Below are 27,621 nucleotides of genomic sequence, written 5' to 3' on the forward strand. Positions count from 1 at the left end.
GACGCGCTTTTAACCTGGAATCCTTTAGTCACACGACTCATTATGCTCAGTTCATTCTTGAAATATTGCCGATCGAATTGAATAAAGGTTATATTCATTCGGAAGAAAAATAAAACTAATCTTATGAACTGGAACTTTTTTCTGTTCGGTTTAGGCGCAGACCTCGATACTGTTGATACTCGTGATCTGATGCAGTGTTATATGTTTGTATTTTTATAGAATGTTTGATCGTTATTTCTGCACTCAGTATATAAACCAAGAGGTCTTTGCAGTCACATCACATCCATTTTATAAGTGTGACTAATACAGATGTATATCACATTGAAAGCATTATCATCTGGAGCAATTATTATTATTTGATTTGGGACATTTTCTGTTTTAGGCATTATGGCACTGCATACATTGTGAGCTGTGAAGTTGGCGTTGTGAATCCAGCATCGAGATGAAGAAGGAGGGAGGAGAAGGGCCGTGGCCTTCCTCAGGCACTTCTACTCTCTCCACCTCTACCTGCTACAGGAGCATGCTCATACTCATCCTCCTCTTCTTCCTTGTTATTGGTGTATTCGTAGGGCTTATTATAGGTGAGTTGGTAAACACTAATGTCGCATACAGCTCCATTTTGTAAAACACATTGGAACATGCATTAATTGTAACAGGTTTTAAATCACATTATGCATGTTTCATTCAGGGATCCTCTTGAGGACATGTTGGCATTCTTTCATTTGAGACATAGCTTTTGAGTGCAATCCATTTCTTCTCTTGCTTTGGCAGCATATCTTGTGCAGGAGCAGCATTATTTCATGGAGACAGTGGAGCTGAAAGGCCTGAAATTTGACCCAGTTCTACAGGATGAGACCTCTGCTTACTCCATAATGCTGTCCTCAGTTTTAATGTCCAAGGTTAGCTCCCCTTTCCAGAGGCGAGTCCAGCATTTCCTCTCTAATCGTATCTTTTTTTTCTAATCCTGTTTTTTTCCCCCTATTATTTTCAGATTAAAAACACCTTCACTGCCTCATCTATAGCACATCACTATGTGGACTCCAGTATTGTTGCCTATGGGTAAGCACATCTTAAGTTGTCTACTTAAACACAATAAAACAACATGGTGAGTATGAAGAAAAACATATTTCTTTTCCTCTATCTTGCCAGTAACGTCAATGGTGATGTGATGGTAACATTCAGGCTGGTCTTCCTGGTGTCCAAGATCCAGCAGTATTCAGACAACTTTGTTCAGGACTTGCTGAGAGCCGGCCTCAGCTCAGCGATGCATGGCCAACCACTCGTGGTGCCAGGGTTTGGACAGATCGACACCATCGTTTTACTCGGTAGTAAAAGCTATATGATTGACTTCTGTCCGACAAGTTGATGTGGACAATAAGAATAATGAAGAAAAAAAGACCATCAGGTTTAATGGTTTTCTCCTTCATCCCTAGGAGCCACTGGGAAGTCATTTTATACTATTGGAGAGGATATGATTGGTAAGACAGCCCACACTTTTTTTTTCTCACACATGCAAAGGATATTAATGTCACAGGTTCTCCATTGAAGAAAATGTGTGAAATAATCAATGTATTGCATGTGTTGGTAACTCTGTGGCTTCATTGTACAGTCGGCTGCAACCGTGAATGTTTCACCTAAACATTTAATTGTTAGTTTTAGAGCATTTTACTGATTATCTAGCCTATTGTAAATCCTTTACATATCCAGTAAGGTTTGTAATGTTTCTTTCTTGTGGAAAATATTTGGATTTATCATAAAAAAAGCTATGTAGAGATAATTTCTCTCTTTTATCAAAATGTGTGTACCGTATATCAAACTAGTTTACCTTAAAGCTCTTCTTGTCTTTTTTTGATTTCTCTGATTCATATTATGGCTTCTCACTTTCTGGTCATCTGTTTCTCTCCTCTATAGTCAGGTGTCCTGACAATGCGTTCACCTGTGATAGTGGTGAGTGTGTCACCAAAGTCAATCCAGAGTGCGACTTCATCGCCGACTGCGCAGATGGATCTGATGAAGCTCACTGTGGTACGTGTTTCATAAAACTACAAATGATAGCACTGTTTAAAATAGCTCCAATATATATAATATCATTTTGTTTGTTTGCTCAATCGGAATATTGAAGGTTCAATCCCCCATCTGTCCACACGTTGAAATGTCTTTGAGCAAGACACTGAGCCTTGCATGGCAGCCGCCTCTATTGGTGTCTGAATGTGTGTATGAATGGTTGAATGTGGCTAAGACTTTAAAGTGCTTTAGGGGCAGCGAAATCAGTGGGAAAGCACTATACAAGTGAAACTCATGTTGTCACACACTATTCATTTGCTGCTGAGCAAAGAATTGCAGGAAAAAAATACTGAGGCTGACATTATATGCCCAGGTACTCTAAATTGGCTACTTTCTACTTCTCTAACCCCTAAATTATGTAATTTAATACACATCTTCCCACTCAGCATGTGGAATGCGTCCTGCCATGGGGAGTCGTGTGGTGGGCGGAGAAGATGCTCGTCAAGGTGAACTGCCCTGGCAGGTCAGTCTGAGGCTTCATGGGCAGCATCTCTGTGGAGCCTCCATCATCAACGAACGCTGGCTTGTCAGTGCAGCACACTGCTTCGAAAGGTGGGCAGCAATGCTACACTTCTTCTCCAAACTTTTCTTGGTCTTTTCTGGGAAATGTCAATAGTGTTTTCGATCAATTTCACAATATGAACCTAGAATTAATTAATGTCATGGCTCTCCAAACTTAAATCGATCATGTGAAATGTGTCCACCCGTCCATATCCCTTGATTACATTATTCTAAACAAGAAAACATTATGTTTAAGTATTTGGTGACTCTTCAATTTGTGTCCTCCCAGAAACTTGCAGGTTATCCAGAGATATAAAATGGTCTTCTTCTTTGGACAAAGGTGTTATGTTAGTTGTATAACATGGAGTTAAATGTGACAGACAACAGAAGCTTTGATTGGTGCGCAAAATACATAATGTTGCACATGTTGTTGTTCTAATTCATTGGTTTAAAAAAGGGAATTGCTTGCTGCCTTTACTTATTTTTTTTGTGTCGAAAAATATCACATTTACAAAATAAGACGCTTGGTCAACACTTTGGTCATGCCTGATCTCTTAGGAAGCTACTGATTATTAAATCAGTAGGTTTATTCCTTTTCCTCCTCATTTCACTTTCTATTTTGTTGGTATTTTTTTTAGAATCATTATTTTATGTTGAATTTATTTATGTTTTTTGTTTTGTTTTTTGAGAGATTTATTTAAAATTACAGTTGAGATATTTGACCTGCTCACATAATTAAATGTAACCAGATCAGCTTCTGTATCACGTGTGATAGAACTATAGTTGATATTTGTATTGCCTCTCTTTTCCGGATTTAGAGAAAACAACCCCAAAAACTGGAAAGCCTTGGTTGGAGCGAGACTTGTGAGCGGCGAGGAGTCCGAGTCCAAAATGATCAATGTGAAGTCGTTAGTTTTATCTCCCGAGTATAACTCCATGACCAACGACAACGACGTGAGCGTGCTGGAGCTGGAGACTCCAATTACCTTCAGCTCTAACATCCAGCCCATATGCCTGCCCTCCCTGTCCCACGTATTTGCCCCTGGGCAGAGCTGCTTGGTGTCAGGATGGGGCGCACTCACCCAGTTTGATTGTGAGTCTACACGCAATCTCTATACATTAACACTTCAAGTGAACAGTTAGAATTTTAAAGACAGACATCATTGCATGAGCGGCGTCATCTAGTTAATTTATCAATGTACATTCACCAGTTGCGGTCTATACTTTAGAGCTCTTCTTAAAGATAATGTGTCCCATGAGAAACATTGTATGATTTCACAATATGAAGATCTTTTAGGACTATATTTGAGTTGCATGTTGATATATGATCAGTGGGAGTAATGAGTGAACCATCTGTCGTGTTCTCCTCTGTTGTTCAGTTGATGGGGCCGCCACGCTTCAGAAAGCAGTGGTGAAAATCATTGACTCCAAGATGTGCAATAAATCGTCTGTGTACAGAGGAGCCGTTACCCACAGCATGATGTGTGCTGGATTCCTGCAGGGCAAGGTGGACTCATGTCGGGTCAGTATATGTTTCTGTAGCTTCAATGAAAACAGCTCACCTCAGGTGGGTCTCATAACCAGCGCTATCCGCTTACATTCACTGACATTATTCTCCTGTCTCAGGAGTAGTGAGTAAACTATGACGATTTGGACTTCCTTTTCATTTTAAACCCATAAGTAGGACCAAAACTATACAATAACCTAGGTCCCACCCTAAAAATAGAAGTATGTCATGTCCTTTTTCGTGTCAGTGTGACATGCTGAAGAATAAAGGTGAAAAGGTGCCTTATAGCAGTAAAGGTTGAAACCTTTACATTCTTTTCCCAATCAGACAGTTTACAATATACAACTAAATAGTCTTACTTGCAATTAACTCATTATATTATGTGCAGAACCTATAGAATTTCTATAGGCCTGATCAGGATGAGAATGCAGCCCGGAAGATCTAAAGGAAAGATTTGTTACTTTTCACACTGTGAACTATTATTGTACGCAAATGGTTGCACGTGTTTGCATGCACAGACACAATTGATGTGATTGTTTCACCTTCCCTTATTATTATTTTTATTATTATTATTATTATTATTATTATTATTATTATTATTATTATTATTATTATTATTATTATTATTATTATTATTATTATTAACAATAATCATCTCAATTACTTCTTTTAAAATAAATTATTCTGGGAAAATGCATCCCTGTGATCCACAAACTTTAAAAGTCACCAAGTTTTCACTGGATTCATTAGAATGTGAATCATTAAAAACTAATTGGTTATGTGTGTCATGTGCAGGGCGACTCTGGAGGGCCTCTCGTGTGTGAAGGGGCCCCAGGGCGGTTCTTCTTGGCTGGGGTGGTGAGCTGGGGTGTGGGCTGCGCCCAGATCAACAAGCCTGGGGTTTATTCCCGGATCACCAGGCTCCGCAGCTGGATCCTAAGACACGCAGATCCCAGCGTGGTCCATGATTACAACTCGCATGTGTCTCCGCTTGCAATTCCAGTGACAGAGAAGACCCCCAATGACCTACCAACACCCGGGACTGTGACCGTAGAGTTATCCCCAGCACTTCAACTATCTGGTAAACTGAAAACTCTTTCTGAAAACTATTCCATGACATATGACAAAGTGATTAAATCAGTTACAGAATCAACTATTTGATTAATCTGTCCATTAGTTCTACCAGTGGTGAATTGCAGTGGAAACTTTCAGTGTGGCTCCAATATGTGCATCAGCAAGCTTAACCCAGAGTGTGACAGTGTTCCCGACTGCCCCAATGGGACCGATGAAAGAAACTGTGGTAAGGAGAAATACATGGACAGTTTATTCTGGTTTTAAAGAAAGTGTTTCTGAGATGTGCTTTGGTTTCAGACTGCGGTATGCGTCCTGCATTGGGCTCCCATAGGATCGTAGGTGGAGTGACGGCCCGTCGGGGAGAATGGCCTTGGATCGGCAGCCTTCACTACCAAAGGCTTCATCGCTGTGGTGCAACACTCATTCACAGCAGATGGTTGCTGACTGCAGCCCACTGCTTCAAAAGGTAATGTGTTCGGGTGCGTTCCCATATACACCGTGACAAAAGTCACTTCTATTTCTTCACTCATTGTACTGACCTTGATTTGTCTTCTAACTCACACCCAGTGACTCCAGTCCTACTCACTGGGCTGTAAGTCTGGGATCCGTGCTGCGATCTGGACTTGGAGCCCTGGTTATTCCAATTCAGAGAGTGATTCTCCACCCTGCTTTCAATGGCACTAACATGGACCACGACGTGGCCCTGCTGGAGCTGGCAGTCCCAGCGCCCATGTCTTACACCATCCAGGCTGTCTGTCTTCCCTCACCCGTGCACAATTTCTTGACAAACACAGAGTGCTACATCACAGGCTGGGGATCCATGAGAGAAGGAGGTAAAGAAATGAAATGTAAACTTCCACCAACAGCAAGGCATAATGAATGAGATTACAGCAAAATGGGAAATTGTAACATTCTTTACATTGCTTTAAGGCCTTATAAAATGCAGAACATTATTAATTACGATAGCAAAGAAATAAATGATCCATTTATAAGTATCTCAATATCATAATAAACATAAAGGAAAGGTGAAGTGATGGCAAACATTGCCCTTTATATTAAAATCACCATTGTTTTTTTATGAATAAAAAAGCAATAACCTCTAAATCTTCAAGGAAAGTCATGGCACTTCACATTGAAACTCATTCATATTATGAAAATAGATCTACATTCGCAGTTTTCAAACGTATTTCTCTCTCAAAGTCTGGAAGATTCTTTTATTTGTATCTACTTTGGAAATCACCACTTCCCCTCCTTATCATGGTAAAGGCAGCGAATGGACCATAGTCTGGTCATAAAAGCAACAGAGGATATGTAAATGTTCAGTGTTTCGAATTAGTCTTTGCAAATATGCATGAATATGCTACTACTCTAATAAAATTGTTTATTTGCGCAGGTTCATTAACCAGCCTCCTACAGAAAGCTGCAGTGAACATCATAGCCCAGAGAGAGTGCCAGCAGTCATATGGAAATGCACTGTCTTCCAACATGATGTGTGCTGGACTGATGGGGGGAGGCAGAGACACCTGCTTGGTAAGACGATGCACTGTCCACTCTGTGACACAATATTTCTCTTTTCCCCGCCTGAGATTGTCCTGGACATCTGAGTAGTGATGTCCTACTTCCTAGTCAAGTTTCCACCAATGCTTCGAAATAGGGGGTTAATCTGCCATGAAAAATATGATCAAGTTCACATTTAACCAAGTCTGAGCAATCTGAACCTTTTCCTTTTTCCAAAAACATAAAAGGCAAATGGATAAATAAGAGTAGAAAACCACCGAGTCGATATTATAATAATGAAAAAAACAACAACATAATTACAGGTTTGGATGTCCATTAATGGGAATTGCTTATCTGATGGTTAAGGACACTTTGTTTCCTAAAACAGCTCCCTCTCACCGCCTCCATAATCTTCTTTTGTAAGGAAACCCCACTGCATTCCTGTCTCGGTCAAAGCACCCGGTATCTCAACTTCAATCCAAGTGACATTCTCTTTGTACCTGCTGGGCCTTTCCTGCTTTCACGCTCCTTGATCTACATCTACAATAAAGTAATTATGCTTGCTGTCACATAATCACTGCACTATTTATCGTTTAAATATGTAGGGAGACTCCGGCGGGCCGTTGACTTGTCGTCAGCCCTCTGGCCAGTGGTTCGTTGCCGGAGTGACGAGCTGGGGACACGGATGTGGACGGATTGGTTTTCCAGGGGTCTACACTCGCGTGACATCCGTCAGGAAGTGGATATCGACATTTGTGCCTTTTTAAGGAGAAACAAATAAGGCAACTATGCCTTCAAACAAACCACAATCAAGGGATTTTACTGATGCCGTTTCCTCTACAAAACTGTACTGTACATGGACCTAAGTCATACTTACACATACTCAGTTTACACAGTCTTGACCGGCGTGAATTTTTGGTCATGGGTGCTGTTTGTAACTCTGTGCAATCTACCGAAACTGAACTGGAACCATCATGTGGCGACATATACTGCTGAAATTATACTAAAAAACAGTGTATGGACCTTCTTCTTACACGTCCATGTCAAAGTATTTATTGCTGTTATTTATTTTTATATCTGGTAAATATAGCCACCTTTTTTTTTTTCTGAATTTGCGCAGGGCTCAGAATAAATGGGGTTTACTTTTGGCTATATTTTACTATTATCTTGAATCTGGTCTTGAGGACAAATGAATCAGCTTACGTAATTAAACTTGGCAAAGAAATTAGAGATCTTTTGTTGGTAAATACATACTTGTTTAATTAAAACAAGAGGAATCTGTTTGACATTTATTGGATTTTCATGGAGGAAAAAAAAAAAAGATGGACAGTCACATTTGAAATCCAACTGCAGCTATATTCACAGGCTTTTCGTCAGCTGTCAGTGCCTCACACGAGCCCATAGTAGAGAAGAAAGGCAGTAAGGTTTCTACATAAACAAACAAAGCTGAGAATAGTGCAGTAGCCCACAAGATGCACGACAAACCCACAACTGTGGAGGGCAGCAGATAGAGTGATGACTAGAAAACATGCAAGACAAAACTGTTTTGTTCTCCAGGTGTACTTCGATACAGGACAGTGAATGTCACGTGTTCCGACTATGAAAAACAGAAAAATTGATGGAAGTCTTCCTGATGGTTTAAAGTAGGTCTTTCAGTCTTGTCCTGCGATGGCTCCAGTTGTGCTGCTTTTATGCAAGGGTGTTCATGTTGAAATTAATGTTTCAAAGCAAGTGGGAGACCGGTTTATAACTGGCGGTAGATCATGTAGTAATTATACAGTGAAGAAGCATTTGATACAAGGAACGTGTCCCAGCAACTTATTAAAATGTTACTCTAAATGATTCATAATTGTGATACTGCATTGATTTTTTTCTTTCTGAGCTGCTTTTACATTATGGAAGCCAGAAACCGAACCCCAAATTTCTACAGGACGCCAACTACACCTACTTATAAACCCCCACACTTCATTTAAAATGAGAAATTAAAATTTTCAATCAAAATGACCAGAACATAAAGACTGCTTGCTTTAACACAAATGACACAGAAATATTTAAACTGTCAGTGAGGTATGCCTATGGAGGAAAGGAACATTTCCACAGAAATGCTGTTTGGCTCGAGTCCCCAGGCTTTGCTTGCCTGTCTGTGAGGTATTATGATACAAGATGATGATGTGACGCTGCCATGATACACGCTTCCACAACTGGTGAGCTCCAGGGGTTGCCTTGCAGTGGTCCTGACTGTGAGCAGCAGCAGCCTGACGGAGGGAGGGAAGGATGCACGGAGGGGCGTTCACATTCGAGCTCTTTCCTTCTGCAGTCTGGAGTTGTATGTTCGGGAAACTGTGTTCCAGGCATCCATATACCGGTCCATACACATGGCAATGCATTTCTGAGGAGGAAAAAATTATTTGGTTAGCAATGGCAAGGAGCAACTAACCAAAGCAGATCGGTCACAGTTCTTCGGGGGAATAAAACATAACAAAAGAGTTTTATTGACTTAAAATAATGTTTAACCAAATATATACCCATTCCACTGTTTAATTTTGTACATAGGCCCCTACTGATAGGCCTAAAAAGAAATATTGCTGATGGGCCAAAATTTCCAAAGTGACTTTAAACACCATGAAAACCAGCAAAGCCACCCCCGCCTATTTACCCGCACATTGTTTTGTTTCTTTGTTACTCTAATAACATACAATTCTGCATTGGGTGGTCGTCAGGGTCAACATGTAGTCCAACAGTTTGGAAGTCCAGCAAAGGATAAAGTCAACATCTGCCCATCTACTGTGCCCAGAATGATTGACGAAAACTGCAGCTCATCTTAGCAGACAGCTCAAAAAGCAGTGACAAGCAGCAGCCGAGGCACTGGATCGGGGGTTCGCAACTCGCAGCTCCTTCAACCCTCTGCTGTGGTGGAGGAATAACGTCCTTCACTTTTTCACGCTCACGGTCACAGACAGTCGCAATTATTCACTTACCATTGAATAATTGCAACGACTGAATGACATTGAAAGCCACACCACTCACACTCTTGGTTCTAAAAACACCAAACTCCTACATGGAGGCGCCAATTAGATTATATTGCGGCTCCAGCAATGGGCTGGCCGGCAGCCTTTTCCTGAGATGGAATGGAGTTGCCGCCTCTCTCTCTCTCCCCCTCCTCACTTATGTTGTGTTTTTTGTCAAGGGAAAATTTAATGCGGGCCAAAAGTTTTATTGGAAAGTGATGAAATCGTTGTTGGAAGCTTTTAATATCCATCTGGCCACCGTATTCCAGTGGTCGGGACCCTTAACTGCCATGTGGGGGGGACGAGGGTTCGAGTTCAAACTGTTGCAAGATTTCATTTATTTATGTTTGGTTAATTTTACAGACGCGGTTTTGTTCATTCTTTTTTGGATCGGTTACTGCACAGTAATTTTATTTATGTCTCAAGGGTTTTGCAGCTCCCAGTGTGTTCTGTTCAGTGGGAAACGGGTCCAAATGAGAGTTGAAGCCTGCCGACTCAAGCAGTAAAATACATCAACAGCTACGTTGTTTTGCTGTGAGCGCTTACAAGCAATGACGCTGTGTGGAAACCTAATCAATAGCCGAGAGCAATATTGAACAAGTTAATCTAAAATCTACATATCAGATTTATAAATACATCCTCTGTGATAGCCAACAGAGGTCACCCAGTGTTATCAAACACTCCATTCTCACCTTGGTGTAGCACTCCATAAAATCTATTTCAATATGGTATTCCTTTATATATGTCTTTCTATAGTGTTGTGATTGATTGATTTACACAATCAAATGTAGCTTTTGGTGCCAATGCAGTAGATATGCAGTAGATATGACATATGAGTTTGCAGGTGTTTCACTTGCCTGCTCAGAGTTGTCCAGTGTGCTTCCTGGTTTACCTATGCACTTCTTAAAGCATTTGTCAGTCATTCTCTGAAAGAAACACAAAAAACATGCCCAAAGCCGGTTTCAACACTCAATTTTCAAATACAATAAATTCAGTATCAGTCATTTCACTGCTTGGGAAATCCATGGTTTCAATGTTTCTAATTGTTCCATAGATTTCCATAGTTTCCCAAAGTATGGGATGTAGCATATAAAACCAAGAACTCATGAAAAACTCAATGCAATATTAAAGACGAGAGGACCAAAAGAAGCAGTTGACATTTCAGAAAACAATTTACAGAGTAGTTAGTAAATTCGACTAAACATTGCAGGCCAGGTTTATGAATAAACTTGGTCAATCTTTACTTAAACTCGACAAAATGCAAGTGGTTGAATGGTCCACGAGTATGCAAGTGACAGTGGGCGAAAGGCAGGTCAGTGTTGCCCCTGCCCGCTGCCTCCTGGTCAGTGTTGCCCAGTATTGCCCCTGCCTGCTGCCTCCATTGAGTTACCTGCAGGAGCTCCTGAGCGTTAGCCACCGCGATTTGGACCTTGACTTGCTCCATTATGGTGCCGGTGTCCATTTTACCCCCGGATCCTCCTGCAGAGAAGTCTGAACCGAATCCGTCCATTTGTGCTGGAGTTGGTGCCTAAACCACGGCTTCGCGACGCTCTTGGAGACACACGTGTGTTGAGCCGCTGCTAACTGAGGCTAGGCTAACGACAGATACAATGTCCTTGACTGTAGTGAGCGTACTGACGTAATTTCCGTACAGTGGCTATGGGCTGATGGGAAATGTAGTTTTAATACAGTTTCTGATGAAACTATTAAAAATGGTGTTTAAAGCAGGAATACATGTATAAGAGTCAATTTTTAGTTACATTTACACTAAGCACAAATACAATATATATTTCCTCTTGATATGCAAAAGGATCTGTGCTCGACCAGCAAGAATGTCAATACTTTTGATAGAATAAGCAAGCTTGTCATTGTGGTATGTGTGTAGAAAAGACTAATATAATATTCTTTGAAATTTTATGGAAATTATGGAAATTAACCACCAGCCACCATAGTCTGAGTGTTAATTTAAATACAGTGACTTTATAAACCACATTACAACAAGCGCCAGAAGTGTTGCAAATCTTTATTTTATAATCCATTTTTTAGCTTGAGAGGCCCCCAATGTTGACATTTTTTTCAGTTAGTGAACAGAGAGCCCTTATTAAGATGATACTTTTATGAACACACTTGTGAGCAAATACAAGCAGATGCTTTTATTTTGCCTCAACATCAAAGCTTTTGATGGAACCAGACATTTGTCGTTCTGTCAGCAGACTTGGTGTACATGTGAATGAATGAAAAACAGCTGTCATTCTTTGTGTTCTGGCCTGTTGTTGTGAGAGATAAATAGGTGCTGCAACTTGTTAGGATGAGTTCAGAGTGCCGTGGTAATGCAGTGTTTTGTACAGTGAGGCTGTCATAAATGGTTGACAAATTAAATATCCCCTATATCAGGAGTTAACACAGATACATAGATACTCAGATAAACCTCTAGTACATATTCAGGTTGGTCATAGTAGTAGTAACTCTATTGGAATTTTGTCGGTGGTGGTACCTCACTTTTTCCACTTGGTACACATTGTACAACAAAAAGAGAGAGAATCGTGTTATTGCCACCGTGAAATAACTGCAACATATTCAATGATAGGATTGAAATGATTAATTCATGCTGATAGCAGTGTACTAACCTAACGATGTTACACAGTAATTCACCCAAGTGGACACAAGTAGTAGGTCCACCTGAAGGTGGCGCCATAGGTAAAGTAAAGTGAACAGACAAAGTCAGCAACATAAGTACCTCAGCTATTTTTTTGTGGGTTTGTTTTTCAGGCGACCATTCAAGTGTGAAAAAACAGCAACAAAAAATCTAAACAAAACAAGCAAACAGGTTGAACTTATTGATTAATGTCGTCTTTCGATGAGTATAATTGTAGAAAACAATTTTGTTTTTTTGTGAGCAACTATGTTCTGTTTGTTGTCTGAAACAAAGGACAAGAGCTCCCATCCCCACAGCTTAGAGTGAGACAGCAGGCATAAACAGGTATTTGCCATGTGGTGATATGTTACTTCGGACATCCTCCTTAAATTACTGCAATCTGTCTTTTTTATATATATTTTGTAAATCTAATATATGATTCAGTGGCACTCATCATCTGGTTGCTGTATTTGTGTGGTGTTGCTTTTTCAACTTGTTTTTATAAGTGGAAACTAAAGAATTACGTGAAGGCAAGCCAGTGACAGAAATGGAAACTCGTAAATAAAATTGGTTTGTTTATTGTTGAGGCCTTGGGGTGAGGATAAGGACCCCCCCCCCCCCCCTTTATGTTTGAGACGTGATGACCTCACAGAGGAGACCACCTGCTCCGACTGAACAAATATCCAGTACAGTGAGTCTGCAGCCAACAATAGAGTGACGGTTACTGTCATCTGAATGGACAATCAGTAGTTTATGTCGGTGCTGGGGGCATTGATGAAGAATTGTAGGGGGTCTGATTAGTGGGGTGCCTTCCCAGAAGTAATTAATGACCGGTTAGACAATGCTTGCAATCATGCACATGTAAACACTCACACACATGCATATAAGTCCTCAAATCAGTTTGGCCTCAGGGGGGAGGGTTGAGCTAAAGTGCAGCAAAATGAATTAACCCTAGATTACAATCATGAGTTCATTAATCTAATCTGCTTAAAGTCTTAATCTCCAGTTAGGCACACTTGTGTGTATAAAAGCATTTGACCCAGTCAGCTAAACAGACTTCAATGTGCAACAGTCCGCAAGCAAGTGTGATTTAAATGATGAATGTTGTTTTCAATGTCAATGGATAAATTATGACGCTGAAAAATGTATTATATATTTTGTGAAGTGAAATGTAATTAATATTAAAATACAAGGCATGTATAATGGAACCAAGTGAACATATTAGATAAAAAGGGAAGATCGCTCAAACAAAACTGTGACAGCTGAGAAACAGCAGCAGGTTTTTAATCTTCAAAAGCAGCTGTTGATTGACACTAAGGGGGAGTGAAAACAGGGAGAGAGGGAGAAGAAACCTGAGACTTGTGGCACCCACTTCGGCGGTGGTGTTCTCCTCGTGTTTGAGAACTGTCAGCTTTGTGCACAGACAGGCTCACCCAGCCAGTCTCATTCGTCTATTATTTGAATAGACAAACAATAAAACAATGGGACCGGATTGCCATAAAATCATAGTTAATCATCCACTACACCTGCATGTCCAGATGAATTTCACACATGCATCTTATTTCTGTAGCTCATTCATTGAAATGCAAACCTCTTGTCGTACATATTCCCAGTTTATTTAAACTTAGAATTGCATCAGGATATTCTCTGTATGTGCGGTCCAAACTTGGCATATTCATGTCCCAATAATCTGCCCAGAACAGAGAAACATTCTTGATAAATTCTTGTAAACCTCACAAGTATTTCGATCCTTGAGAAAATTCCAGGAATTCAGCTAAAGAAACAATCTCATCGTTCTCAGAAGGACTTAATCTACAACCGTATGATTGTTAAGACCGCTGGTTATGTGGCACCGACTGTAATCCAATTACACGTGCTGATCAACATTACTGATTGTCAATACAAACATCTTGCTGAACATCTGGCTGAACAGCAGCCATGAGTGGAAGGTTCATGTTGAATTCACTTTGATTTTTCATGAACGCGTAGGCTTTAGCATCCTAAGAAATTTACATTTTATGGACATGGGGGATGTTTTATGTGCTGAGTGCAGTATATCGACATCAATACGTTTAATATTTAAAACAATTAATTATTTATTAAATCAAGGGTTCCTGATTTAACTCCCAAGATTGGCATGCTTGGCAGCGCAGTGATGTTATTCAAAAATTTGGGACATTCATGTTGTGTTTTAAATATTTAACAATGCCCAATTCAACATTTAAATGGATACTTCTGAAGAAAAGAACAACTTTGACAAAATTACTATTTTAACATCACCATTTCTTGTTGTCTGTGCGTCTCTCTTTCATATTCCTGAAGTTATTATGGAACGAAATGTGGATTGTACTCTCACCAGTCTACACTATGTTTTCAATTTTCACTAGTTCTTGTCCCAGTATTTTTCCCTTACTTACAAAGGCCCACTCATGTTGTATTATTGAGTTTTTTTTCCATATATATTTTATGTGAATATTCGGTTTACGGTTTTATTAGAGCAATATATTGTGACTGGTGCCCCACAAAAAGGAAAAAAGCAAGTCAACATTTTTTTCATAAGGTCATCAGAACTGCCTCCAGTTGATGGAAACACCAAATGGTTTCATAAATGTTTTAATAACCTGGTGTCATTGATGTTATGATAATAAAGGAATATATTACTCCTTTACTAGATATCTTTCATTTTTTTTACCCCTATCTTGACCCAACTCTAGCTTCAGCTGTGATATATGTTTTGACTGTGGCTCAATGGTAGGGTGCATTGTCCAATAACCTGAGAGTTGGTGGTTTGGATCCCACTCTATCCAAGTCATTGTCATATGGTGTGTAATGGTGCATGAATGTTGGTGGTGGATGGTGTGAAATGGCAGCCATACCTTTATCAGCGTGGCTACAATGTAACTTACCACCACTGGTGAGAATGAATAATAATAACATACAAAAAGCGCTATTCAAATACAGTATTTTACTTTACATCTACAATGTGCTAAAAAGAAAACAAATCAGACAAATGCATTTGAATTCAAAGGGATTCAAGTCGACACACTTCACACTGAAATAGCTTAAACTTAATGCTGGTTAAACGCTACCACATTGTTGTTTTTTTTTTTTTAAAGGCTATTCTGTCTTGTAATTTTACTTACTAAGTTAATTATTATTATTATTACTGTTAAATTATTTCTAAAGTATAAATGATTTTGACTTAACAGTGGCTTTGTGTTTATATTTTTGGTGATGTTTGTTGCTAAAGAGGGATTATTTTGACACAGTAGTTCATGTTTAGCAGGGATCCAAGCTGGACTGCTGGCTGTACTAAAGAAAGTGCATTAGACTGCGGCTGCAAGGGATTCATGTATTATTAACAAAAAGCAGAGACATTTATATTTAAAATACAGCTGCCATGTAACAGTTCCCAGCTAAAATTAATCTAAATAAAATGTATCTAAATATTCCCACTCCCACAAGTGTTTGTTTGTCAGAGTCATTTGTTTCTTTGCGCTTGTGTTGTATTTTAAATTTAAAATAAATAAAAAAAAATACTGACAGTTTACAGTAGGTTTATCCCATAGTTCATACTGAGGCTTGGAGAAGAAAATGTGTGTGTGTGTGTGTGTGTGTGTGTGTGTGTGCGTGCGTGCGTGTGTGTGTGTGTGTGAGTGTTCATTCTTCCAATTAGTTATCTCCTTCCCCTCATACACCCCCATCACATGCCATACAATGATGCAACATAAGCCATCCACAGGACTCTGACTTTCTCTCTCTCTCTGTTTTTGTCTGTTTATTTCTGAATTCTTCTCTATGAGTCTCTTTCCATCATCCTTTGTTCTAACGCTGCCCTGAGATGACCAGGCCTTGCTTGTAAAATAGATGATTTGCATGCAAGCAAATTATGCCTGGAAAAGTAAAGGTTAAAAGAATAAAAGAATAAAATTATCAGGTACGGAATTAGATTGTACACTAACGGCCACAATAGATTTGGTGCGAAGGATTCAGCACTGACATTGAGGCAAAACAAAACAAAACAAAACAAAACAAAACAAAACAAAACAAAGCATCCCCCCCAACCCACCCCAAACAAAAACAAAAAACAAAAAACAAAAAAAAGCTCCGGTGGATGCCTTTTGTTTATTTATGAGACGCGCCACACATGCAGACGAACCAGGGACATTTGCATTATTTATAGGATTCACTGCTGTCCTGACACAGGTGCAGTTCACTGTTCAAAGTTGAAGGGAGGATAAAGACCCGCTGTGCGCCTCGTGCTGCCGGAGCTGATTGGTCGGGCGCAGCAGCAAGGGGGAGGAGCCTGAGAAGAGAACCTCCGCCGCACGAGCTCTTTCTCTCCGCACACAGCTCACTGCTCCCCCGCAGGCTGCGTGGCTTCACCGCAGAGTCCACCGAGTGACTTAACTTTTCACACTGTTGGTTCTTCTTTCACGCCTGTAAAAACAACAACAACAACAACAAAAAACTCCAAAAAGTTTGCGGCTGGACGGTCAGATGGCGCAGCCGCTTCTCACCGCCACAGGACGAGGCGCAGCGCTGAGGTCACAAACCGGATTGCTTTGAATTTTCGGCTGAATTTCGAACAGATCGACGAGAACAGTTGACAAGTTGTGGCCGAAATAAAGGAAGCAGCCCTGAATCGTGTCTGGAGGTAAGCGCTATATCCTGATCGCTGTGGTCGGAGTTTAGTAATCCGGAGTGTTTTGACTCCTTGTAGCGCAGCAGCCTCGTTGGTGTCCTGGTTCGAGGCTGGAGGTTCCAGGCTGCTGCTGCTAACTTGGGAGGAAAGTTGAGCGCATGTTGAAGTTGCCCAGCAAAGTTTCACATTGACTGCACTGAACGATCTGCATTTCACACCGATCCCCCCCTCCTCCAGGAAGCCCCCCGTCCCCCTTTCAGAGCGGCTGAATAGTCGACTGAAATTTATCTGCCGCGAAACAAAAGGTTATTCTAGGCGGAAGATATTTATTTGGTCGTTTTCAAGTTGTGTACAGTCTTTGTCAACCCTCTGTGCTGTGCACCGCTTATTGCAGCCGGGTAATTTTCACTACGAGCCTTTCCCATGCACGTAGTCTGTTTCCAAATGAAAATGTCTGTGAAAAGTTAGTTGACGACACTGAGAAGTGTCAAGTTTTTTTTTTGTGGCCTCCAGTGAAAAGAGAGAAAATATACTACCACTGAGTGAACCTAAAATCAAAACGCATAGCCTGAAATATTATACATAAAGTTCTGTTGTTTGACTACATTTTGCTCTAATGAAGAATGGAGATGCTGTGTTTCTAATAGTAATCTAAATATATAGAAGATCAGAGCAAAACGGATCGAAGTATTTGTTTGTCTAAATATAAATTGTATGAATATTTCCGAGACGAAAAATCTCTCCTTCTGTGTGGAGTTTGCATATTATAGCTGTGCATAGGTGCATTTTTCTCCCCCAGTCTAAAGACATGCATTTAAAGGTAATTATAGATCTTGAATTTCCTGTAGGTGTGACAATGATGGTAATAGACTGTACTATGTTATCCATCTGTTGTTTACAGTGATCAGCACCCTGAATTTGACAGTGGTTTAAAAGTTGCAGGGATAAGTGGAAAGCAGTAAAGTTTCACTTTGTAGTGTAATATTGTACATGCCCAAATTGTTATACATAATTGAGTCTGATCCCTGTGTTGCATTAACATAATAGAAAATGAAAACCTATGACATTATAATAAATCACCAGGGTATAATTTACCGACAAATTAAATTCACAAATGAACATCAATATTGGTGCAATGGTGTCTGAGCAGTGCAAACATGTACAATACGCAAAGTACTCACAATGCACAATGTATTAAGTGTTGTTGAATATTAGTCTTGACACTCTGGAACACCAACTGTTGAAGATGTTGACAGTCAAGAGTTCACCTTTGCCCTAAATGAAGCAGTACATACTGTTATAGTAGTTTGAAAGCAAGAGCTCTTGTCTCAACCCTTGTGCATATCATATTTGCGACAATTAGTTAAAATAATGGTAATCTCATTAAGTTGTTCCTCCCACTCTGCCTAAACCCACTGCAACTGATCAAAGGAAACATTGGTGTTAAAATCTGTTGCGCTGTGGTTACATAATTTTATCCTTAAGGAGCTGAGGTGTCGCATCCTATGTGGGCTTGAAAGCTTTGCTTCTGGCACCATCTTGCATGTGAGCCAACTGAGGAACAGAACAAGCTGGCAGGGATTTACTGGCTTTCTGTTTGGCTTGATGTGACTCACAAAATGTTTATAGGGGTGGAAACAGGTGAAGTAGGACAACACGCCCAGGTGTTGCGTCTTTAACTCGCATTAATTACAGAAGCTGATCCTGAGAGTTGGTTAATGTAGCTCATTTGCTCTGGCAGACTTGAAAGTTATGTTTGTTTGATAGATTTTACAGGCTTAATCTTTCTGGCACAAAGTGTACGCATGCTGTTTTGTTTTCCGTGGGTGTGCGCCTTATCAGATGTCCTTTCATCTCTCCAAGTCCAAAGTCCATTTCCGTTGTAAGTCGGCATACCGTTTGAGAGTATTTAATTCCTGAACCGTCCATTCATCAGCTGCTGGCATGGTTTGTTGTTTAGTCATAAAAAAGGAGTGTTTATTGTGGTACCTGCATCAATAGCAATGTCACAACACATTTCAACAATTCATAATTCGAAGATGTCCTACTTGTGCTTTTGTAATTGACTTTTTTCTTTTATTGCTTTAGGTGAAGTTTCAAGATGTCTGTCAGTAACCACGAAAACAGAAAATCTCGCTCCAGTTCCGGCTCCATGAACATCCATCTATTCCACAAGACGTCCCATGCAGACAGCCTCCTGACTCAGCTCAACCTGCTGCGTAAACGAAAGGTTTTTACAGATGTGGTGCTGAAGGCAGGGAACCGCTCCTTCCCCTGCCACCGGGCCGTCCTGGCCTCCTGCAGCCGGTATTTTGAGGCCATGTTCAGTGGTGGGCTCCGGGAGAGTCGCGATGACGACGTCAACTTCCACGACTCTCTCCATCCAGAGGTGCTGGAGCTCCTACTCGACTACGTGTACTCAGCCCGGGTCATCATCAACGAGGAAAACGCAGAGTCTCTCCTGGAAGCCGGAGACATGCTTCAGTTCCATGACATCAGGGACGCAGCAGCAGAGTTCCTAGAAAAGAACCTGCACCAGTCAAACTGTTTGGGCATGATGCTGCTTTCAGATGCCCACCAGTGTCAGAGACTGTACGAGCTGTCGTGGAGGATGTGCCTGGCGAACTTTGCGACGCTTTTCAAGACGGAAGACTTCCTCAGCCTGCCCAGAGACAAAGTAAAGGAACTGATCTTCAGTGAGGAGTTGGAGGTGGAGGACGAAAGTCTTGTGTATGAGGCCGTCATCGACTGGGTGAAGGCCGACATGGAGCGGAGGCACGGCGAGCTCCCCGAGCTGCTGCGCTGTGTCCGCCTGGCCCTGCTGCCCGAGTCGTACCTGCTGAAGAATGTGGCCTCGGAGGAGCTGGTGATGTGTGACAAAGTGAGTCGAGAGATTGTCGAGGATGCCGTTTGCTGTAAGATGAGGATCCTCCAGAATGACGGGATTGTGACGGGGTTCTGTGCTCGACCGAGAAAGGTCAGCCAGGCTCTGCTGCTGCTGGGAGGACAGACTTTCATGTGCGATAAAGTCTACATGATTGACAACAAGACCAAGGAGATCACCCCAAAAACGGATATCCCCAGCCCCAGGAAGGAGTGCAGTGCCTGCGCCATCGGTTGCAAGGTATGTATGAGAAGTGAACTGAAACGAAATTATTTAGTTTTTCATTACCATGAGAATTTGAACAGATTGTGATTCTTATCCCCGTTTCAGGTTTATGTCACTGGAGGCCGTGGATCTGAAAATGGTGCCTCCAAAGATGTCTGGGTCTACGATACGCTACACGACGAGTGGTCCAAAGCAGCACCTATGCTGGTAGCCAGATTTGGACATGGTTCTGCAGAACTCGACCATACGCTGTATGTTGTGGGAGGGCACACGTCTTTGGCAGGGTCCTTCCCTGCCTCCCCTTCGGTGTCCCTCAAGCAGGTGGAGCAATATGACCCTCAAACCAACAAGTGGGCCCTCGTGGCTCCATTGCGAGAAGGGGTGAGCAACGCCGCTGTGGTCGGTGCCAAAAACAAACTTTTTGCCTTTGGAGGCACCAGTGTGAACAGAGACAAATATCCCAAGGTGCAGTGCTTCGACCCCTGTCAAAATCGATGGTCGGTGCCGGCAGCTTGTCCACAGCTGTGGCGGTACACCGCAGCGGCTGTGGTCGGCAATCATGTCGTCGTAATCGGCGGTGACACAGAGTTCTCGGCCAGCTCAGCATATAGGTTCAACAGTGAGACGTACCAGTGGTCAAAGTTTGGCGACGTGACAGCCAAGAGGATCAGCTGTCACGCTGTGGCATCAGGAAACAGACTGTATGTGGTCGGTGGGTACTTTGGGGCACAGAGGTGTAAGACACTAGACTGTTACGATCCATCTTCAGACTCCTGGGACAGCGTGACCAGCGTGCCCTACTCTCTCATTCCTACGGCCTTCGTCAGCACATGGAAGTACCTCCCGGCATAAAGACTAGCCGGCATGGTAAGATATTGTAACCGCTTTACACTGACACGAACAAACCAGCTGAAATCATGTGTCACTGATTGTGTACTTTATGGAACGATCATTACATATACATATTTATGTTTAGCCAAATGACGGTATTGTGAGTTGAAAGCTCAAACTGCATAGTTAACGGTTCCAGGTGAGTCCACTCTTCGCTGGAGGAGCCCCTCTCTGTTTTCCTGGTTGCCAGTGGTTACACAGTTGGCCACAGTGACAGCTGAGTGTTGGATAAACATGGAGGAGACCTGGTTTAAAGTGCAGGAGGAATGTCAGTGGTGCTGATAATCACAGGGAGAGCGCTACAGGGCAGCACCTCTGTCAGAGGCAGGAGTGAGACGGAGAGGCGGGGATCAGGTCTGAGCCTGCAGTGCCAGCAGGGCCAGTGTGAAGGCCGCTCTCAGAGAGCGCATGATGCAAGTCGGTAACCTTAAACAGTTGTAAGTGACACATGGTGTTATATTTGGTGCACTTCATACAGGCTTGAGGACATACCCTTTATCCTATGCACTATTCTAAGATCTCAAACTTTTACATGTTGTGCTTTCCTCAAATCAATTTTACTCTTGTTAAAACAAGCCCTTAATCAGATTTGTAATCAAAACAAATTATCCGATGCTTTACACAATGAGAAAACATTAAATCTATTTAGGAGGCTTGCAGGGGGGGGGGTGCTCAATACCAAAAAAAAAAAGTATAATCTGTAATCGATAAAAAGCAACAAGAAGGAAAATTTAAATATTCATCCCCAGCCTGTTATTATGACTGACATGTAGCATATTGTAGCGCTGAAAGATTGAGAGGCTTGATCCGCCTGAAGGAATGACAGGTGGCAGCATTCACAGTTTCGTGTGAGATAAGAGATGACATGTTTTTTCTTGCGGTGCTCTTGGTTTTGTACAAAAAAAAAGGAGGAGCAGGAGGCTCTTAATTTAAGCTAAGAGTCAGTGGTGTGATAATGTGTGCCGGTTGCTTTCAGATATGCCCCGCGGTTGTATAATGTGGTTAAGCAAGCGAGAATAGTGGCATAAAACCAATTGTTTTCTGAAGTTGCAGAAGTCGGACCGTATATCGTGTTTTGTATTGGTAGGTATTGTTCTTTCTCAGAGTATCGTCTTCTAGTAGAAGACATGCTTTGTTGGTCTAATAAATAAATGTCCATAACCTCAATGGTTTGCTTATGCAGGGTTTATCCGATAATGCTAAACCTAATGAGTTTAGCTCGGCGCGTGGGGAAATGGATAACCTAGATCTGTTTAAAGTTTACTAAAGGAAATGAAGTGTACCTAATTTACATGCTGGGTAGGTGCACCTAACAGATGAGTCAAGGTAACAAAGATGCCCTGGACTCTATTGTTTTCAGTGTTCTTGTTCAGATAAGCTGTGTCACCCCGTTGCCAGGTTTATTATTAAGTTATTATTATTATTATTAATTATTAAGTACCTCGGTGACTGAGAATGATAATATTCTCACAACATGAAATTTGTTTCAAATCTTACTGGAGCATTCGCCACTTCTGTCTCAGCCTGCAATCCCATCAGTGTCATTGATGCTCAAAAAAATTACATTTAATCTTCTTCTTTTTTTTTTTAAGCATTATTGTTCTCTAGTTTTGGTAGATCCTGTTCTTCACTTCTGTAAAACATGCACTCTTCTTAAAAATGCATGAAAGCAACTCCCGACAAGCTCTTCTTCTTTTTTCTTTTTTTTTCAATGCAGGCAGTGAGTTGAAAGTGAAGCAAAGTGCACGTCTGTGGGAAACGAAAGCTTTATGTGGGACTTGTGTCTACAGTAAACAGCTGGAGATGATGGACCTGGGGGCTCAGCCTTGGGAGGCTACTGGTACGGTACTCTGTATCCATGGTGGCCAGGGTTTCCTGTGCCAGCATGGAGACAGACGGGCTGACTTGACAGACCAAGGCACCGTCGCTTTATGAACTCTCAAAGTCATAGTAGCCACTGCTGTTTGCCTTATATTTAATTACAACAGAGATGTAAAAAGCTCAAGTTCCCTCCGTGTGTCAAGCACATGTCAATCTTTGGGTTACTCTCGTCCAGGATATGGTTGGAAGGAGGAGTCGAGCGGCAAATATGTAGGACCATCAAAGTAACACAGCGTATACACACACACACACGCAGAAGAGGAGGGGATAAAGAGGAGACTAAGTAAGACCAGAATAAGCAAAGCTATATTTTGCTTTGTTTGGCAGGCGAGACTAAGGACAATCTAAAAATACTTTGCTCCCGAGGTTGTCAACTTTCAGCTGAGGTTAGAAAGAAAAACACTTGTGTGCCTGTGTATTTGTGCGCACTTTTTTTTCTTCTTTTTTTTTTAATAAAACTATTTTGGTGTTATTGTAGCTTAAAAGTCACCAGTCAGCTGTTCAAGTTTTCACAAGTTGTATTGTAAATTTTTACATTGTTGTAAAACTCCTGGTTTTCCACTCATACTGCTGAGACACACACACACACACACACAGACACACACACACACACACACACACACACACACAAAGGCAGTCAAATTGCTGGCATTGCCTGTCCTTTAAAAAGCCAGCCATCCTTACTCTAATTTGGGAGGAATGAAGGTGTGGCCTGCATTCCCATTAGTAAAGATTTGTTAATGTTCTGTTGTGGCGCAGGCATCCCTGTTGTCCACACAGTTTATGTGGCTTGTGTGGGATTTACCAGACTTTTCACTGTTTTTATTGCCACCTACTGTAGTTTGCTGCCCTGTGCATTTTCACCAGATGTGACTAACCACAGGCTCTGATGCCAAGCCAGAGCCCACTGTTGATGGAAAACTATGAGAGATTTGTTATGACTAGGACAAATGTGAATGGCTTTTAAACATTTCATTCGGTGTTAAAACGCGCAGAGATAAAGACACTTAATGGAGATATCCAGACATTTCTCTGGGCAGCCTTTATAGTTGGACTTCAAGTACCCATAGGTTCATTTAAAGCAGGGATTCTTCATTCTGTTTGGCAGAGCGAAGCCAATTCACTGCAGATGGATTGGGCTGGAGGCTCAGAGGACAAACTTCTAGTTCCACTATCAGAGATCCTGCAGGGAGGTAGCGCAAGAGAAGAGAGGGAGAGAGAGAGAGAAAAAAAAAAGAGCCTATGATCATGATGAGGGCGAAGTAAACGTACAAGCATTGTTAAATTGAAAAGTGAGCAGCACAAACGTACAGTTCCTCCATCATTATTGTTAATCCCCTCACATGTGCAGAGCTATTCACTACGACCGTTTGCATGCAGATGAGAGCAGAATGTTTTGAAAAAAATTTGGGACTATGGAGGCCATTTTTTTCAAATACTGCTGTTTTCAGAGACTTCGCATGTAAAAGAGCCAAAACCTAACAAACTAACTCACTTAAAAATTAGGCTTGGGATATGATATGGGAAAGAGAGTGGTGTTGAATCTTTTTTTTTGTGGGATTTAAAGTCAAATTGGAGGTTCAAAACATGTTGTCCAATGGCTAGAGCTTGGGGAATAAAATCCTATGATGCAAAATCCAGATGCATGTAGTGCAGATATTGAACCCCCCCTCCCCCCCACAACCTTTTTAAAAATATCTACATTTTTCTTAATTAGTTTAACGGACGCTTTTACAAGGTGGGCTTGGCTCTTTGAGACGGGGTACACCTGGAGGGGTCGCGGGGGCACCAGGGGACTCCGTTGCAGGGTCTCTGGATCCCAGACAGCTGCTGTAAAACGGAAAGGTCACAGTGGGATCAGGGAGGAGGAGTGCTGAGGCCCCCAGTCACTCAATACTAATGTTTTATTAATGCCTCGCTGTGAGGGCCACCAGGAACACAAGCTGAATAAGGCTTTTATTGTGGCATCTGTGTACAACAACGACCCCCCCCCCCTTCCCGGCTCAGACACACACACATGCACAGTTAGTTAGCACGTGCGCACACACTTCGTCTCCGGTCCCTTGAGTAATCAATCTGCCACATTACAGCCTTCAGCACAGTGGCTTACATTTGCATAAATCTAATGGGGTTTTTATTGGTCTTTTCACCATGCAGAGAGTTACAAAAAGGGAAAGGAAAGACGATGCTCAAAATGACTGAATAATCACCCAGACTAATTTGATTACACCCTCAAAAAGGGATGAGCTGTCATACAGTTACAGGGGCCTCTTCAAAAAGCCAGCTGGGGGAGGACAGAGGGTGTCTGCCTGGTAATTAATCAGAATTATGTAATTTCTGCCCAAGTGTCTCTGAAGTGGTGCTCATTTAGTCTTCCAATTGTGTTTTCGTTTTTGTTTGAAAATACATTTTCTCCGAGTATTCATCAAGACGTGCCTCTTGAAGAATCCTCGTTTATATTTCTCGGCTGCGCCAAGATGCAGGAGTTCTTCGCGTGTCTCTGAAAACAAACTCGTGGAAATGAAGTGAGTGGTGAGTCGTACAATGGTCAATACGCTGGAGTTCCTGGTGGTCATTAGTAAACATGGCACAGGCCTTCTTGCACACAGGGGACAGATAAAGAAAGAAACCACTTGGCTTCAGTTGGAGTCCACACACCTAATTGGGCTTCGTGAGGACGCAGATCTTGTCCAAAGTGCAGCCGCAGAAAAAGATGAATGTCCCAGTGCACGACTGGTCCATTTGATAAATGAATACGATGGGGGGGAAAATAAACAGCAAAGCCATAGAGTGTTTGTTTTTTTTCTTTGATAAAATGTGGCAGCAGAGTTCAACGTCTTGACTGTCGGATCCAGTCATGTCACACAGTCCCAACCCCTCGGTTTGGTCTGCTGAAGGTCACACAGGCTCCCTCCGTCTCCCACAGCAGGACGCTGGGCGGCCTTCAGTCAACCAAAACAAACGCACATAGATCGCTGGATGATTCTTGATACGCGGTGGTGAAGGTCAATTTGCTGTCACGCCACAGTGAACACGAAAAGTTCTCCCTTGTTTTCATAACAGTGATGGATAGAAAACGGCAGGAATTTTTGTGTTTGTGTTTCAGTAAAGTTTTACTTTCAGACGGCAACGTCGTGAAAAGGATCATCAGACAGAAATTCTCGAAACGCTAAAAAAAAAAAAAGCCTCAGGTCACCAGTGCTTGCGGTGTGAGAAAAGTTCAGTTTTCCCTTTTCACAGCGAGAGCAGAGCGTTAAAAATTGCACTCTTGAAGCCGTTTGCAAATACAGTTCAGTTGCAGAAGGCCGTTGTTGTTTTGTTGTGTAAATGAGCAGCCAAAACAGACGTTTTTCCGTTTTCACCTGATGATGTGTAACACAGACTACAGATCATGTTGACTGATTTAATGTTTCGATAATTGCAGTTGAGACGGTCTCCTGCTCAGTCCTGATGACGGCGGCACCCTTGTCATTAAGAGCTCCGTTGACGTGTAATCATGCGCGATGAAGGAGGGCAGCCGTTATTGGATGTCCTCATAACCTTTTGTAGGGTCGGGGTGCATCTCGAGACGTTCCAAACACTACAAGTCTAATTAAAGGTGGAGCAGCTATGCTATCGGATTAACGATCAAGAAAAGTAGATCCTATAGTAAATTTTATTTTATTTTCTGCTCAAAACATTTTCACGTGTTGCTCTTATTTTGATTATTTTATATTGTACAGCTTTTGACAAGTGGTATTCGTAAACATCAACATAATGCATTTTGAGCTTAAATGTTTGTGGACTGCCTCTTTGTTGATCCAGTCGTTCCCTGCTCTGGCTGCATCCTGCTGTTGCACTTCAGGCAAAGTAATCACAACAGTAACAGATGCATATGGATCAGTGGAGGCTTCGGTAGTATCAACCGGCTTTGTCAGCCATGGAAATGAGGGCTCATTAGGTTATCCAAACAAACCCCCGGCAGAGCCAGAAATGTTACACGGTGTTCTTTCTGAGTAACATTTCCGAGCTTCTTCGGAGCTTATTATCAAAAATATGCAAATCAAAGGTAAACATGTTCGGTTTTTGCTCCGACTCCGCAAACATGCAGCAGGACATTCCTCCACAACAGCAGGTGAGGAGAATTAGACGCCACGTTTTCTGATGTTGCACAGAAAGCCTCAGATGAGCTCTTTCAGGGGAATTCAACACGGCATTCATGTTAAAAAGTGGTGCTTGCAGATGAAGGGATCTGAGAGTTGGAGTATAAACCACATATGGTATGAATTCTGTCCGGATAAAGCAGATGAGAGAGGACGGCTTTGGAATATGTGTTTCATCCACATCCAGAGACGCTTATTTTCACAAAGGGGGTCCTCTCCACTGCCACCCTCACGTATTTATTACCTCGCAACATGAATGGCTGGAGCAGCGTAATCTCACATGCCAGGAGGACTTTGGTTAAATAATGCCCCTGTCCCATGGCATTATTCATGCTATGCGAGTAAGCCCGATGAAGTGGCATGGTGATAAGCTGATGTGTAGCCTGGATGACTGAAGTCTTGGCGTTCCTCTGCACTCCCTGAGAATGTCCCGGCCACCCGTCCCTGGTCATGTGGTGGGGAAGTCACACACACACGGGCTCCTTGTACAGCAGGAGCTCACAGGACCTCACCATTAATCTCCCTCTGTCTCTCTCCCCAGATGAGCCCTGGTGTCTGGTATGCAGGTATGTGTCTCCCTTCACCGGCACTGAAGATGAGGAGGAAGACGATGAAGGTTTTTTTTTTTTTTTTTTTTTCGCCTCCCCCTTTCCTTTTAAATGCTCGT

General features: G+C 41.9%; 3 protein-coding genes across 3 annotated transcripts; 2 read left to right on the forward strand and 1 right to left on the reverse strand.

Moving 5' to 3' along the window:
• Nucleotides 1-442: 442 nt before the first annotated feature.
• tmprss9 (transmembrane serine protease 9) lies at nucleotides 443-7,410 on the forward strand (the record flags this gene model as incomplete). Its single annotated transcript, XM_080505729.1, has 15 exons — nucleotides 443-581; nucleotides 772-899; nucleotides 992-1,059; nucleotides 1,150-1,325; nucleotides 1,434-1,478; nucleotides 1,912-2,025; nucleotides 2,451-2,616; nucleotides 3,384-3,658; nucleotides 3,945-4,087; nucleotides 4,868-5,153; nucleotides 5,259-5,372; nucleotides 5,444-5,612; nucleotides 5,714-5,979; nucleotides 6,540-6,676; nucleotides 7,249-7,410. The coding sequence occupies 15 exons, from the start codon at nucleotides 443-445 to the stop codon at nucleotides 7,408-7,410; spliced, it is 2,388 nt and encodes a 795-aa protein (XP_080361855.1).
• Nucleotides 7,411-7,894: 484 nt separating this feature from the next.
• timm13 (translocase of inner mitochondrial membrane 13 homolog (yeast)) lies at nucleotides 7,895-11,241 on the reverse strand. The gene is made up of 3 exons (XM_080505823.1): nucleotides 11,042-11,241; nucleotides 10,509-10,577; nucleotides 7,895-9,032 (listed from the first exon to the last, which is right to left on the reverse strand). The coding sequence occupies exons 1-3, from the start codon at nucleotides 11,159-11,161 to the stop codon at nucleotides 8,934-8,936; spliced, it is 288 nt and encodes a 95-aa protein (XP_080361949.1). The 5' UTR covers nucleotides 11,162-11,241; the 3' UTR covers nucleotides 7,895-8,933.
• Nucleotides 11,242-16,733: 5,492 nt separating this feature from the next.
• Nucleotides 16,734-27,621, forward strand: enc3 (ectodermal-neural cortex 3). The gene is made up of 4 exons (XM_080506940.1): nucleotides 16,734-16,943; nucleotides 19,020-20,055; nucleotides 20,146-20,907; nucleotides 27,496-27,621. Exons 2-3 carry the CDS (start codon nucleotides 19,033-19,035, stop codon nucleotides 20,890-20,892), a joined length of 1,770 nt encoding a protein of 589 aa, XP_080363066.1. The 5' UTR covers nucleotides 16,734-16,943; nucleotides 19,020-19,032; the 3' UTR covers nucleotides 20,893-20,907; nucleotides 27,496-27,621.

The sequence above is a fragment of the Blennius ocellaris genome (assembly GCF_963422515.1).
Source record: "Blennius ocellaris genome assembly, chromosome: 12".
Classification (NCBI taxonomy): domain Eukaryota; kingdom Metazoa; phylum Chordata; class Actinopteri; order Blenniiformes; family Blenniidae; genus Blennius; species Blennius ocellaris.

What these genes read in the sequence shown, in the direction of transcription:
- enc3 (XM_080506940.1), top strand. Translation starts at nt 19,033, where the DNA reads ATGTCTGTCAGTAACCACGAAAACAGAAAATCTCGCTCCAGTTCCGGC. An exon ending in CCTGCGCCATCGGTTGCAAG is followed by an intron (nt 20,056 to 20,145) that starts GTATGTATGAGA and finishes TCCCCGTTTCAG; the next exon opens with GTTTATGTCACTGGAGGCCG.
- timm13 (XM_080505823.1), bottom strand. Translation starts at nt 11,161, where the DNA reads ATGGACGGATTCGGTTCAGACTTCTCTGCAGGAGGATCCGGGGGTAAA. An exon ending in ACGCTCAGGAGCTCCTGCAG is followed by an intron (nt 10,578 to 11,041) that starts GTAACTCAATGG and finishes TGTTTCTTTCAG; the next exon opens with AGAATGACTGACAAATGCTT. An exon ending in CACTGGACAACTCTGAGCAG is followed by an intron (nt 9,033 to 10,508) that starts GCAAGTGAAACA and finishes TTTCCTCCTCAG; the next exon opens with AAATGCATTGCCATGTGTAT.